Genomic DNA, 12508 nt, shown 5'->3' on the forward strand with positions numbered 1-12508 from the left:
ACATGTAGCCCCACAATGACTCTGTACAGTAAGCACTCATTCTTCCATTCATTCCACAAACACAGTAAGTGTGATTGGTGCCGTCAGACCTTTTCCAACTGTGAACATGTAAAGCCTGAGGCCTTGCTGTCCTTGACAAGTTGGGTGAGGCAGGGCAGAAATTACCTCCATGTAACAGGGAGGAGGTCGGGGAGGGCAATGCTGAATGCCAACAGCACGTGCAGCCGCTGCCCCATGTCCTTTCCCATACATCCTTGCTGGATCCCAGGAAGCTGGGTCTCCTTTCCAGTCTCCAAACACTCCACTACTGGGGGTGGAGTCATGAAAACTGGAAGTTTTTTGTTTGGTTTTAGGCACGAGAGCAGCTGAGATGCTAGAGTGGGGGGAAATTTCTAAAAACCCTCCATTTGTGTCTGGAGAGCTGGGCTATGCCAAGAATGGGAGGCCCTAGTCCATTAGTCAAGTTCATGTCCTCTGCCCTATGGACTTCATGGATCCAGGTCCAGAATTGCAGTGGGGAGGGTGGACCTCAGACACAGGTGGTAAATGTGGGTCTAGGTGAGTGCTCGAGGCCTTGGAGGGGAGTTTGACCTTGAATGCAGCCATTGGTGGTGAGAGAGTTAAGCCCCTGGACCTACCAGCTCCCCCTGGACCTGACCCCTCCCGCTCCCTGAATCTGAGTGCAGCTCTGGGTGAAGGGCTGCAGCAGGTAAGCCAGGAGGAGTCTTGAGATCCAGGCTGCTCTCCGCTCACTGCCCAAGATCATTAATAACCAAGAACTGGAAAGATAATTAAAAGCCAAACATGGAGCTGAGCCTGTTGCTGACTGGCTCCAAGGAGGGGCCCATCCTGCTCCTGGAGCCAGGCTCTAGGCTGCCTCATTCTTTCTCTAGGAATGTCTTCTGGGGAGAAGTGGGCCCCACAAGAAGTGGAGGCAGGGAAGATGCCTACTGTGGATTCAGACCTTGCTTGGCCTGGCTCCCCAGCCTCTGGCTCAGAGCCATGATGCCCTCTGTGCCTCCACAGAGGACCAAGGGCCCTGCACTATCGAGAAGAGGGCAGAAAGCCTGGCAGGGGGAGGAGGGAGCTGTGTCGCAAGGCCATAGATGATTAATCATCATAAACAAAGTCTTGACTGTGTAGCAGAGAGCGAGCTGAGTCCACCCAGACGCCAGGCACCCGGATGCTGGCTTCTTTGGTGGGAACAAGAGGGGGGCCCTCGGTCACCTGTCTCAGTAGGAGGAACTCCTATCTCTCTGCTGCTGCATGGCTGTCTCCTCGCCGGGCTTTACTGAGAGGCTCGTTGTCCACACCACCTCTCTCCTGGGGCCCGTGAGCGGGCAGGGAGCAAAGAGCTTAGCAGGAGGTGGGTATGATGGCCTTGGTCAGGATACCTGGGCTTTAGTCCCAACTCCAGAAGTCTCCAGCAGGGCCTGGGTTTGGCTCTTTGAAAGTGTCCTTAGGCTCCCTGGAGCCAGAGACCACTTTCTCTCCCAAAGCCCTCTGGACCCTGAAGCATTCAGACCAGTTTGTTTCTGAATTGTAGCAGGCAGTTGCTACAATTCATCAGGTGGCTATGAAACCAACCAGGTGCCTGGGGACCCAAACCGGGGTCTTCAGTGAGTCTGGGGCCTGTGGCTACGAGTGTGGTTATGGCTGGCAGTGACAAGGGAGCCAGGCACCAGTACAGAGTAGCTTTATTGAGCACTTCTGTGCGAGGCACTGAGCTCACTACTTAAGTTCCCACAACTGGTCAGTGGCACAGGTACTATTGTCCCTGTGCTACAAATGACGAGGAAGAGTAGGAGGCTCGCTGCCTGCATGGGGCAGTTCTGCCTTCTTGGTCCATGGTCTCAATACCCAGATTATGCCAAGGTCCACACAGAAAGCACCTAGCACTGTGCCTGGCACATGCCAGGCACTGAGAAGCTATCACTTCTCCTTTTCTCCAACTGACACCACCGTGAGCCCCAGCCCTGGGGAGGAGGGACTGAGAACCTCTCCCACAGTGGATCTGTTTCAGGAGACCCAGCTTTTCAGTGGCCCTTAGCAGAGCCAACTGGGTGTCAGCCCTGCCCAGGAATCCGACCCTGAGACAGGCGTGGTCACGGCCTTACACCTGCCCTCAGTCACATGGCCCTGTGCCAGGCCCCTCCCCCAGGACTGGTTTCTCATGAGGTGGGGAGCGGCCCCCATCCCCCCCCACCACTCTGACTCTAGTTTCTATTGCCGAGGCTGCTCCCGGCCCCGTGTGGTGAGAACAGCTGTGTAGCTAAGGGCCTGGCAAGGTGCCCGCTGCCCACCTTCCACCACTCAGCAGTGCCTCCCAGCCTGTCACCTGCCATCTGCCCCATCTATAAGCCCGCAGCCGCCTCGCTGGCCTCAGGTGAGGGAACAGGCAGGAGCCCCTGGCAAAATGGCATGAGGGAACACGGTCTCCCACCTTGGCCTGGCCTCGGGGTCAGTCCGGGTGAAAGGCGTTAGGTGGAGGCTGGCGGGTTTATGTCCTCCTCCACGGAGACATCTGTACCCAGGTCAGGCTGGGCCGGCATCCTTTTCTGCCCTCCCCACCAGTGACCTCGGGGGCCCATCTGTAAAATGGAAATCAGGAGCCAGCTCGCCCCCCTCACCACACTGACGTAAGCACTTGCAGCCAAGTGTGCCTGACGCACGTGGTGAACAAGCATCATCGGGGTTCTGTCTGGCTGTTGGGCCTTCTCCCCCTTGCCCGAAGCCCCCTGGCTATCAGCAGTAGAGAGGAAGACGACCCCATCTGGCCTCCAGCAGGTGAACACGGAGCTGTAAAGGATCCCAGACAGTGGCAGTGGTGAGCGCCCTGGGTTACCGTCAGGGATGCGGCCAGCTAGGGCTGATTCCGCCCCTCCGGGCCTGGGGCTGCCCAGCTTGGAGTAGGGGAACGCAGCCACCAGACTGCACTGCTGTGTGGCTCCAGATTGCCACATTAATCAACCTGGGCTTTATGATGCTAATAAATTTGCGTCCAGAATTTGGTTTGGAGCCTGGGGCAGCAGGATGATTTAATTTGCTTTGTCCTTAAGCAAGAGGGAGTGTAAATGGAGAAGGGTAAGGACCGATGTTTTGAGTTTTCAGCAAACAGCTGGGCAGCTGCAGATCAGCCCAAGCCATGGGTGTCCATCACCCAGGGGCCCTCCCTGCTCTGCCCACCGGGGGTGGGGCCTCCTGGGAAGAAGCCACAATGGTACATGGGGAAGGGTCGTCTATTTTCCACATGGATGGAAAATCACAATGTTTGGGGACCAGCTGCGAGATGTGTGGCAGCAGTGAGAAAGCAGACCATGGCCAATCACGACCAGGGGTTCTCACAGGCTGGGGCAGCCAGGGGCTGGGGCGGGGATAGCACTGCCTGTGGACTCCCCAGGTCCTCCTCCCTCTCCTTCGGAGACCACCAAGGGCCCCAGGACACCCGGTGGTGTCGCTCCGACCAAGGTATGAACACTGCGCCATGCAGGGAAGGCTGTGGAGATCCCCTAACGAGAGCTGAGCAAGGCACTAAAATCAAAAGGGGGATGGGGTGGGGGCTTGAGACCCCACCCCAGAGAGGCAGCTCCAGGTCAAGCTGCTTTGGGCTCCAGGATAGGTGGGGCCAGGCCCAGGGTTGGGGGCACGCCAGGGAGGGTCAGGAAGGACCCCCAGGTCCTGAAGCGGAAGGCACATTGAAAATGCAGAGTTCGCTAGTCACCTGTGTTTCCGAGAAGGGCTGGCCCAGCAGGTACACGCATGCCTGTGATAGGGAGGGGACCACGGAAGAGCTGGTGAGGTGGCCAGGAAGCCACCCCTCCTTCCATGAGAACGGTGGCTGATGCCCCATCTCACTCCACAGCACCCAAAGGTCACAGAGAGTATGAACAGAGCACCCAGAGCCTGGCTCAAAAGGGAGCCACGTGAGCCACATTTAGTGCTGGAGTGGGAGCAGGGACAGCCAAGCCTGCTCTTGCTTCGCAGACCTGACCTCTGACAGGGTGGGAGGCACAGCCTGCTCACCGCTACATGCCCAGGGTGCCCCCAAGCCACCGTGATGGTGGGTGGGGGTAGCTCCCTTTAGTGGTCCTTATGCACCGCCCCCCTGTACTGCAGGAGACCCTGAGGGCCCCAGTGGGGCAGTCAGGAGAGCAGAGAATCCCTTTGAGGGGTCACAGGCTCTGGGCTTTAAACTGGCTGCCAGGTGGCTGTGCCCCGAGGAAGGACTGCTCCTGCCTGATGCTCCTGAGTCACCCCTGGTTCAGGAGCTCAGCCAGGTGCTGGCACCCACAGCAAGGGCCCTCAGAGCCACAGTCAAGGGACCCTGGTGCCTATCAGCACTTCCTGTTGTCATCGAGGCTGGCCAGGCCTTCTCTGGGGAGTGGAGTGGCACCTGGCCACTCCAGGCCTGAGGGGAAGGTGGGACCTGCCTGTCACTGGCAGTCCTGGTGGGGAGGAGAGTTAGGGCCTGGGATTTGCCCCAAAAAGGCAGCAGCTACGAGTGGAGTTTTCCCAGACGAGGATGCAGGAGGGGCAGGACAGAGGAGGACGGGATGTGGCCTCTGGTATAAATAACAGGAGGGCCAGCACTGCGTCCCTACTGTGCGGTGGGAGAAGCCCGCTCCTGGCAAGTAAAGCAGTAACCAGTCCTGGAACTGGGACGGCTGTGTGCCCAGGTTGTGCAGCTAGGCTGGCCAGGGGCAGCCCCAGGCAGGGGGCCTGGGAGACAGGCCGCCCTGGCGAGTGAAGCGAGGCGCGGACTGCGTGGGATCCTGGGTGGAGATAAGACCCCTAGCAGGAGACGTGGAGGGTGCCCTCCGCAAGTCTGGCCTCGCCTGCCCCATGCAACCCTGGGAAGGAACTAGCTCTTGGCTCTGCAGGCGGGAAGGTGAGTGATGGGGCCAGAGTGGAGCCCCCGCCTCTCTCGTCACTGGGCACATTTTGCCATCAGACCTTGGTCTCACTGAGGACGATGTTGGCAGTGACAAAGAAGAAGCAGGAGAAAGCCCAGAGCAGCACAAAGCCCACCCAGAAGGCGTGGCGGAAAGGGGACCTGTGCTTGTTGATGGTCCCGTAGCCCAGGGCCAGCTGGGTGTCCTTGCGGCTGTGGTACACCAGGAAGGCGGGAATGACGTACTGGATGCCTGTGCCTGCGTAGGCCCCCGTGATGCCCACCAGGGACTCCAGGTCGTGGGTGCAGAAGGCCACCAGCACCGGAGGCAGCAGGGTGATGGTGGGGAACACCACGCGGTCCACCACCCAGGGGTACGTGCCCCCGTCACGGTGGAAAAGTGTTTTCCAGTTGTTGCGGAGGGTCACGGCGATGATGGGGAAGTTGGTGCTGATGGTGAAGACAGGGAAAAGGCCCAGGAAGAAGCGCACGGCAGCCAGGCTCACGACATCGCAGCGCGCGAAGTTGAGGGTGTACATGTCCATGAGGCTGTCGCCGCGGAAGCAGAAGATGGCGGTGAAGCAGAGAAGGCCGTAGAAGGCGAGGATCAGCACGTAGTCCAGGAAGACCAGGCGTGTGAGGTGGCGCTTGGAAGACACCGGTGTGACAAGGGATGGCAGCGAGTGCTGGCACATGAAGGAGTAGACGCACACCCCAAACAGGTTCCGGATCCCGGAGAAGTCAGCCAGGGGCGGGTGCCCCTCTCTGTGCCCGTTCCCGATGCGGACCAGGGCCAGCACGATCATGATGGCAAAAGCTGAAAAACAAGAGGGCAGTCGGCCAGCTGAGCGGGAACCGGCCCTTCCCTGGGGAGTAGTCGGTTTGGTGGCACCTGCCCAGGGACCAGAGCGCCAGGGGAATCCCGGAGTTCACGTGACCCTGATGACCGTGTTGTGGGGCAGGTCAGCCGTGGCTGCAGACCACGCTACCCCTCCCCAGCGAATAAGGGAATGGATCTCTTGGGGGGCCTGGGCATGAGAGGGGGCTGCGTGGGGCAGTCAGCATGCGCCCGCCCAGGCGCTGCCCAGCTCCCTTAGGGGGCTTCTCTTGGAGCAGGCCTAGGTCGGAACTTGTGCTCACACTCCCTCCCTTGGCTTAGAGAATGTATGCATGGGGAGTAGGGGCTGGTGGGGGGGAAGGGGCACAGAAAATCTGGGAGGGGGAGTCCTCCTGGGCCACGGGCACCTGCATCTGAGGGGGTGGGGAGTGGGAAAGTGCGCTGGTAGTTCTGCACAGAGGTGGGCACCCAGGGGCCTACACCAGGCAGGAGGTGGGGGGGAGATGGCACCAAGACCAAGGCTGGGAAGAGCTGAGCCCTCTGAGCTGCTGGCGTCAAGGCAGGAGGCAAATGGCACACGGCTCTGCGGTCCTGGGCCTGGTGGCAGAGGTAGGGGACAAGGGAGTACCTCTGACCCAGGTTACCTATAGGACAGAAGAGGGCCTAGGACCATCTGTTCAGAGCAAACAGGGCCCCGACTGGCCTCACCCGGCAGCCTTTTACAACAGCCCTCCTAAGGTCTTATACCCGGAACCGGGCTCATCGGCTGGGGCTCCAGTACGCAAGCTCCTGAAGGCAGACACACTTCTACATCCGGCTGGTGCCCCTCTGTGTCTCTGGCTTCCTGCATCTGCTATCCAGATTGCCCAGAACCCTCACTGTTAGCCATCGACACACACAGGCACCACTGGTGTCCCCTAACCCGTGTGTCTATTCAGACCAGACCTGATGGCCTCTCTAGCCTGTCCCCCAGGATAGTTATGTCTCTCATTGGGCCACACAGGAGAGCAGGGAAAGGGACAGCGGGCTGAAAGAGGCCGGTTCCCAGACATGCAACTCTCCTCCCCAGCCCATCACAGGCACAGGGTCCCTCCCTGCCATCCCTTCAGGCCACATCCCACTCCCTGGCTCCCTGGAAGGAAGTGGCCTTTCTCCTGGGACTCACAGAAAGCCGGACCAGTGTCTTCCCACAATGACACTTGGGAGAGCAATGGACAGAAACGTCATCTATCACTTTTAATCAGAAATGTCTGACACCAGGGACAGCAGCCAGGGTGGGTGGCGGCGGGGGGGGGGGGGGGGGGAAGGAAGAGGCCTGTGCAAATTGCCAATAAAGAAGATGATTTGTTTCCTCTTCAGCCCGCTCTGGCCGCTCCTGACTCTGAGTGCCCCACAACTCTCGCTGCTCAGAGACATGGCCCCTCTTCCTTCCGTGCTCTGGTCGGTCAAGGCGAAAATGGCGACCCAGCCCCTCCTGTGGGGTCTTAGCCTGGAGAACTGCCTCTGGATTAACCCTCTGGAGGGTGGGGAGGGGCTACAGGGCAGCCCAGAACCCTGCCAGCCTGGCTCATCCGATCTCTGGAGGTGAGTGCAGGAGGGGTGTGTAGGGCAGAGATCCGTGTGGAAGAACCACAGCACAGAAGTGCGCTGGGGCAGGGTGGAGGCGGAGGCCCCTGTGTGCCAGGGAGTCTATCTGGTGCCAGAAAGGGTTACAACACAAAGCTTGGCAGTCTGGGGCTGGGGTGGGGGTGGGGGCCTGGGGCCGCCTGGTGATTAGCTATTCCAAACTATGGAAGCAACCCAAATGCTCATCGACTGGTGAATGGATAAAGAAGATGTGGTGTATACATTGTGGAATATTAGTCGGTGACCAAAAAGAATGAAATCTTGCCGTTTGAAACAACATGGATGGAACTAGAGTGTATTATGCTAAGCGAAATCAGTCAGAGAAAGATAAATATGATTTCACTCATATGTGGAATTTAAGAAACAAAAAAGACGAACACAGGGGAAGGGAAGGAAAAATAAGGGAAAAACAGGGAGGGGGACAAAACGGAGGAGACTCTTAAATACAGAGAACAAACAGGGTTGCTGGAGGGGTGTTGGGTGGGGGATGGGCTAAATGGAAGACGGGCATTAAGGTCACTCGTTGGGATGAGCACTGGGTGTTACATGTAAGTGATGAATCACTACATTCTACTCCTGAAATCATTATTCCGCTCTATGTTAACTAACTTGGATTTAAATAAAATTAAAAAAAAAAAAAAAAAAAGAGGCTGCAGCAGGCGGTTCGGCCATAGGTTGCGCCCCGGGGTCAGCCGCTGTAAGGCAAGATTCAAAACCTGCTCTGCCACCACCATTTCAGGTGTCACCTCGTCACCTGGTGTGACTAGCTTGGAAACAGGCTAGTGGAGAAGCTGGCCCTGTGGCTCGGGCTCGGAGCCCTGGGCGCGGTGGGGGAGGAGGAAGAGGGCTGGCAACTCCCAGTCACTGCTGCCTCCAGCCCTGGATGCTGGTAGTGCCTCTCTGCCCCCCTTCGTCCTCAACGCTACATCTCCGGCAAGGTGTAGGACAGGCAGGCTTGCTGGTTCCAGGGTGAGTGGTCGGGACAGCCCTGACGGCGGGAAGGTGTTGTCCTTCCTGCGAATACACATATTTCTGGAGGTTCCCCAAAGGCAAGAGACGGGAGTTTTTAAAGCACATGAATTCGTGGGCAGCCTCCGCCCCGACAGTACAGCTACTGACAGTCTGGAGTCACTGTCTCGGGGCTGGGTCTTTACGTCAATGACGGCATAGGGCATTTTCTAGAACTTTCAGGATGGTTACAAAGGCATGGCTGTGGGAGATAAGAAAATTTATCTTACAATCTTCTAGCTGTAATTAGGTTTGCATCACCATGCGGTCACCCCACCTTGCTGCCTTACTCAAGTCTATTTCCAAAAATCAGATCTACCTCCAGGGGCTAGATGCTGGGTCCTATCCAGGAACGAAGACACAAGAGGCTCTTGGGAGGCAATTCCGGGAAAATTAAAAAGTGGCCACATCGTGGGGCTTTAGCTCCTGGATAAGGCCCTGGAGGGGACAGTCTCACCTGGGGGCCACCCTGGGTGAGCCCCACACCCATTGGCCACACCGGCACTGCTCTGTCGGATGCTCACACAGCTATGTGACTTGCCAGCACGGGAAAGCCGGGGGGGGGGGGGGGCTTCATTCGCCCCCTGGATCCTGACCAAGCGTCTGCTGGGTGCCAGGCCCCACCCTGCTCTCGGGACACGCAGGCTCCAGTCAGGGGGAAGAGGGCCATTCATCGGAGCAGCATGTGATGAGCACACTGCTCAGAGCTGAGAAGCTCTCTGGAGGAAGGGCACACGATGCCCCGGAGTAGACGCCCCAGGAACAGAGCCTGGGCTTGGAACACAGTGGGGGCCGGCTCTGGGCGGACGAGCCCCGGCAAAGCTTAGGAAGAGGCAGTGGAAGTGGGAGCCACCAGGGAGTTTCGGCGCCCCCCACCCCAATCCCTGTGAGGACACAGGGTAGGTGCTGGGCTATGTCCTCAGGAGTGGAGAGGGAAGGGCAAATGTTCTGGCCTGGTCTCCAAGTTGGCAAGTTCAAAAGAAACGAGTGATGCCCCAGACTTCATGTTGTGATGGAGGGACAGAGAGGGAAGGGGCAGGAAGGAAGCAGGAGAGCCTGGTGTGGGTGGCTCTGAGCTCAAGGGGCCCAGGACTGGAGGCACCCATCTGGCTATCTGGCCTCTGCCCTTGTGACCACACCCCCCCATCCCTGGCTCCTCCCTCCCAAGGCTGCTGGAGGAGCAGAGCTCCACAGCCATCTCCTAGATTGATGGTCCCATCCCTAGGAGACAGCTGCTCCCCAAACCCATTAGGCCTGTTAATAAATCAAGATGAAATGAGGGTGACAGTCTATGAGCGACAGACTCTGTCAGGAAGCATGACAGAGAGCAGAGTTCTGAGTGTACACATCGACGCCCGAGACTCGGCCGGCCACTGCCACAGACACTTGCGCCCACCTGGCCGAGGCCGTGTGGGAGGTGTGGATGGGCAGAGGACAGAACGCTGAGAGCTCTCCGACATCTTGCTGACCAGGGCCTGCAGTCCCAGAGGGCAGGGATGGCTTGGCTTCTCTCTGACCCTCACAGGCCACGCTCGGAGAGCCCACGTGACCGGACGTGGGTCATAATCCACATCCTCCTGCACTGGCACTGGAACTCACACTCCGAGGGGAGAGGAGAGGCAGTGAGCTGCTGGGGAGGATTCTGTGGCAGGGAAGGAGGTGAGGGCCTGACACAGGTCACATGAGGAGTGGCTGTCGGCCTTGGAAGGTGCGGCTGCGTGGTGGTGAGACAGGACATGAGCCTTCTCTTTAGACAGTGGAAGTAACAGCCAACGTGAGAAACTTGCGCTTGTTCTGAGTAACTCCTGGCTCAGCTGGGACCACCCACCCATCCACCCATTCGACAAAGCTGTTCCGAGTGCTCACGTGTGTCGGCGCTCTTCTGGGCACCTGGGGACAGCGCACGGAGTAAATGCCACCCCTGTCCTGGAGCCTATGGCCCAGAGGAACCAACAGCTACGAGTTGCAGAGACAAATTACAACAGAAGAAAGAATTGGCTAACGGCCACATCAGCTGCAGGGGAGGTGATGAGATCCCTGTCCGAGCGCACCTGGGCACAAAACCACCCGGGGTAACAGGGGGAGACCAGGCCCCAGGCCCCAATTCCGGCTGTCACAGTCCCTTGCAGCAGGAGGTGGAGAGGGGCCAGAGGCAGGGCCCCAGGGAGCGTTTGTTTCTAGGCTCCCGCTGACGTAGCCAGGAGAGGTGGGCTACTCACATTCTGGCAGCTGCTCGGGGTTCCCGTGCCGGCCTCACCACATCCATTCGCCCTGAGCCACAGCCTGGTCCCCTTCCCACACGTCCGGTCCTTGGGAGCCCTGCGCAGATGGCTTAGAGAAGACACCTCCCTTCCCTTTCTGAGGAGGCCAGGTTCATGAATTTATACCATGAATGCCCCGCATGACAATGTCAGCATCCCATCACAGGGACATTGGTGACTTAAGCAGGTGCCCTCTCACAACGTTTACCCAGGCACTGACTCGGCTCTCAAAGGGGTCCGAAGAGAAACACTGCTTTCCAGAGGCAGCCTCCTGCCCCTCCTCTCTTTTGCCAGCAAGCCTGATAAGCTCGGGCCAGGAGCTGCGGGGCCTCACGGCTGTCTGTCTAGCCTCACAGCCAGTCTCCTTTCAGAGAGTAGGACAGGTGGGCCAACACCTTTCTGAGCTCCTGCCAAGGGGCAAAGATGGTCCCAATTTACAAGGGGAGGAGTGAGAGATGAGTGCCAGTGCTCAGCCTCCCCTGGCTCTCCAGCTCCTGAGTCTGCAACCTCTCTTGGGCCCCTCGCCCTGGGCCTCATTGGTTGTATGAAGCCATAGATGGGTCCAGGTCTCCCGGGAGCCAGAGCTGACTTGCTCTTGGGACAGAGGTGGGGACAAGCAGGGGTCTGAGGTTGGGACCCAGGGCTCTGATGCATACTTCCTGAGAATCCAACCAGCAACTGTAGTTTACTTCTCTTGGGGCTCTGGGTAGGGGCAGAAATCAGAATGGTCATTAGCCAGCTTTGTCCTCCATGCATCAAAACCCATCCCTGGGTAAGACCCAGCCTCTGGGCCATGGTGAGGCTCCCCCTCACTGCTCTTGGAGCATGGGTGAGGCCTGGGAAGGGCTCCACTTTCCTTACAGAATGCCGGAGTCTGTGTAGCACTGGCATGAGCTGGACCACCTGCCCTGGCACCACTGGAATTGGGGAACACGGGGCAGGGCTCTCCTTGCCTGGGGGAGGGCAGGGCAGAAGTCTCCCAGGAGCCCCCTATCCCTCCCCCAGGACTCTCCCCACAGTGGTGCTACAGGCACCCAGGCCCTTCCGCAGTCAGCTGCTGTATCCTGCCTTGCTTTGGCAGGGTGCTTCCTGGAGAGCTGCTCTTTGAGTCTCTGACCTCTGGACCTGGCCCCAGAAGTCCCGAGGCTGTGCTGTCCCAAATACCTTGCTGCTCTGAGCTCCCTGAGTGGCTCTAGCTCTGACACAGGCGAGGCGGAGGCTATCCATCAAGGCAGCTGTCAGGAGGACGGCACTCTCTTCTCCAAGCAGAGAATCAACATGCCAGGGCTAATGATAATGAATGGCCGTGCTGTGCCCATCATCAGAGCTGGATCCGGGGAGGATCTGGCACCAGCTTCCTCCTTCACCATGGTGCTGCCCTCGGAGGATGCTGGGGCACAGATGTGTCTCTCGTTAGGCTGGTCAGAGGTTGGCCTGGGCCTCCGGAGACTCAGGAGGGCAGGGAGGAGTTGATGGGGTAACACGAGCCTGCGCTGAGAACAGCGAAAGACCGAGCAGTTTCTGGGCCCTAAAAGCAGGAGCAGGTGACTGGGCATTTGTTCCTTAAGTAACAGGACCAACTGGGAATGGAGAGCTGTTCTGTTCTGCAGGTTCCTGAGACCCACAGGGCTGGGGGTGTGAGTGGAGCTCACCTCTAGAAGCTCAAATGCCCTGGAGACCACCAGTGGGGGAGGGAAGCTGCTGCTCGTCCTCGAAACAAGCTCAGCTTCTCAAGTTACACTGGGTTCCGCGCTGAACTGTGTCATCTTGGGTGATCTTGTCACCTCCCACTGCTTCCATTTTACCACCTTTGAAAACAGAGGTGACCACGGGCACCTGGGTGGCTCAGTCGGTTGAGCCTCCTACTTTGGTTCGGGTCATGAT

At 58.6% G+C, this 12508-nt stretch overlaps 1 protein-coding gene across 3 annotated transcripts in view; it reads right to left on the reverse strand.

The window, feature by feature from the left end:
* Positions 1 to 1602: 1602 nt before the first annotated feature.
* Positions 1603 to 12508, reverse strand: part of TMEM104 (transmembrane protein 104) — a 59827-nt gene continuing 48921 nt past the window's right edge. For 2 of the 3 annotated variants that reach the window (XM_049635803.1, XM_049635805.1), the window contains one exon: positions 1604 to 5708. In XM_049635803.1, the coding sequence (XP_049491760.1) occupies positions 4948 to 5708 (761 nt within the window). In that variant the 3' untranslated portion in view covers positions 1604 to 4947. Of the gene's footprint in view, positions 5709 to 12508 lie in introns of all 3 variants that reach the window. The other variant, XM_049635804.1, reaches the window with a different exon arrangement.

Source organism: Panthera uncia, chromosome E1 (genome assembly GCF_023721935.1).
Source record: "Panthera uncia isolate 11264 chromosome E1, Puncia_PCG_1.0, whole genome shotgun sequence".
NCBI classification, from domain to species: Eukaryota; Metazoa; Chordata; class Mammalia; order Carnivora; family Felidae; genus Panthera; species Panthera uncia.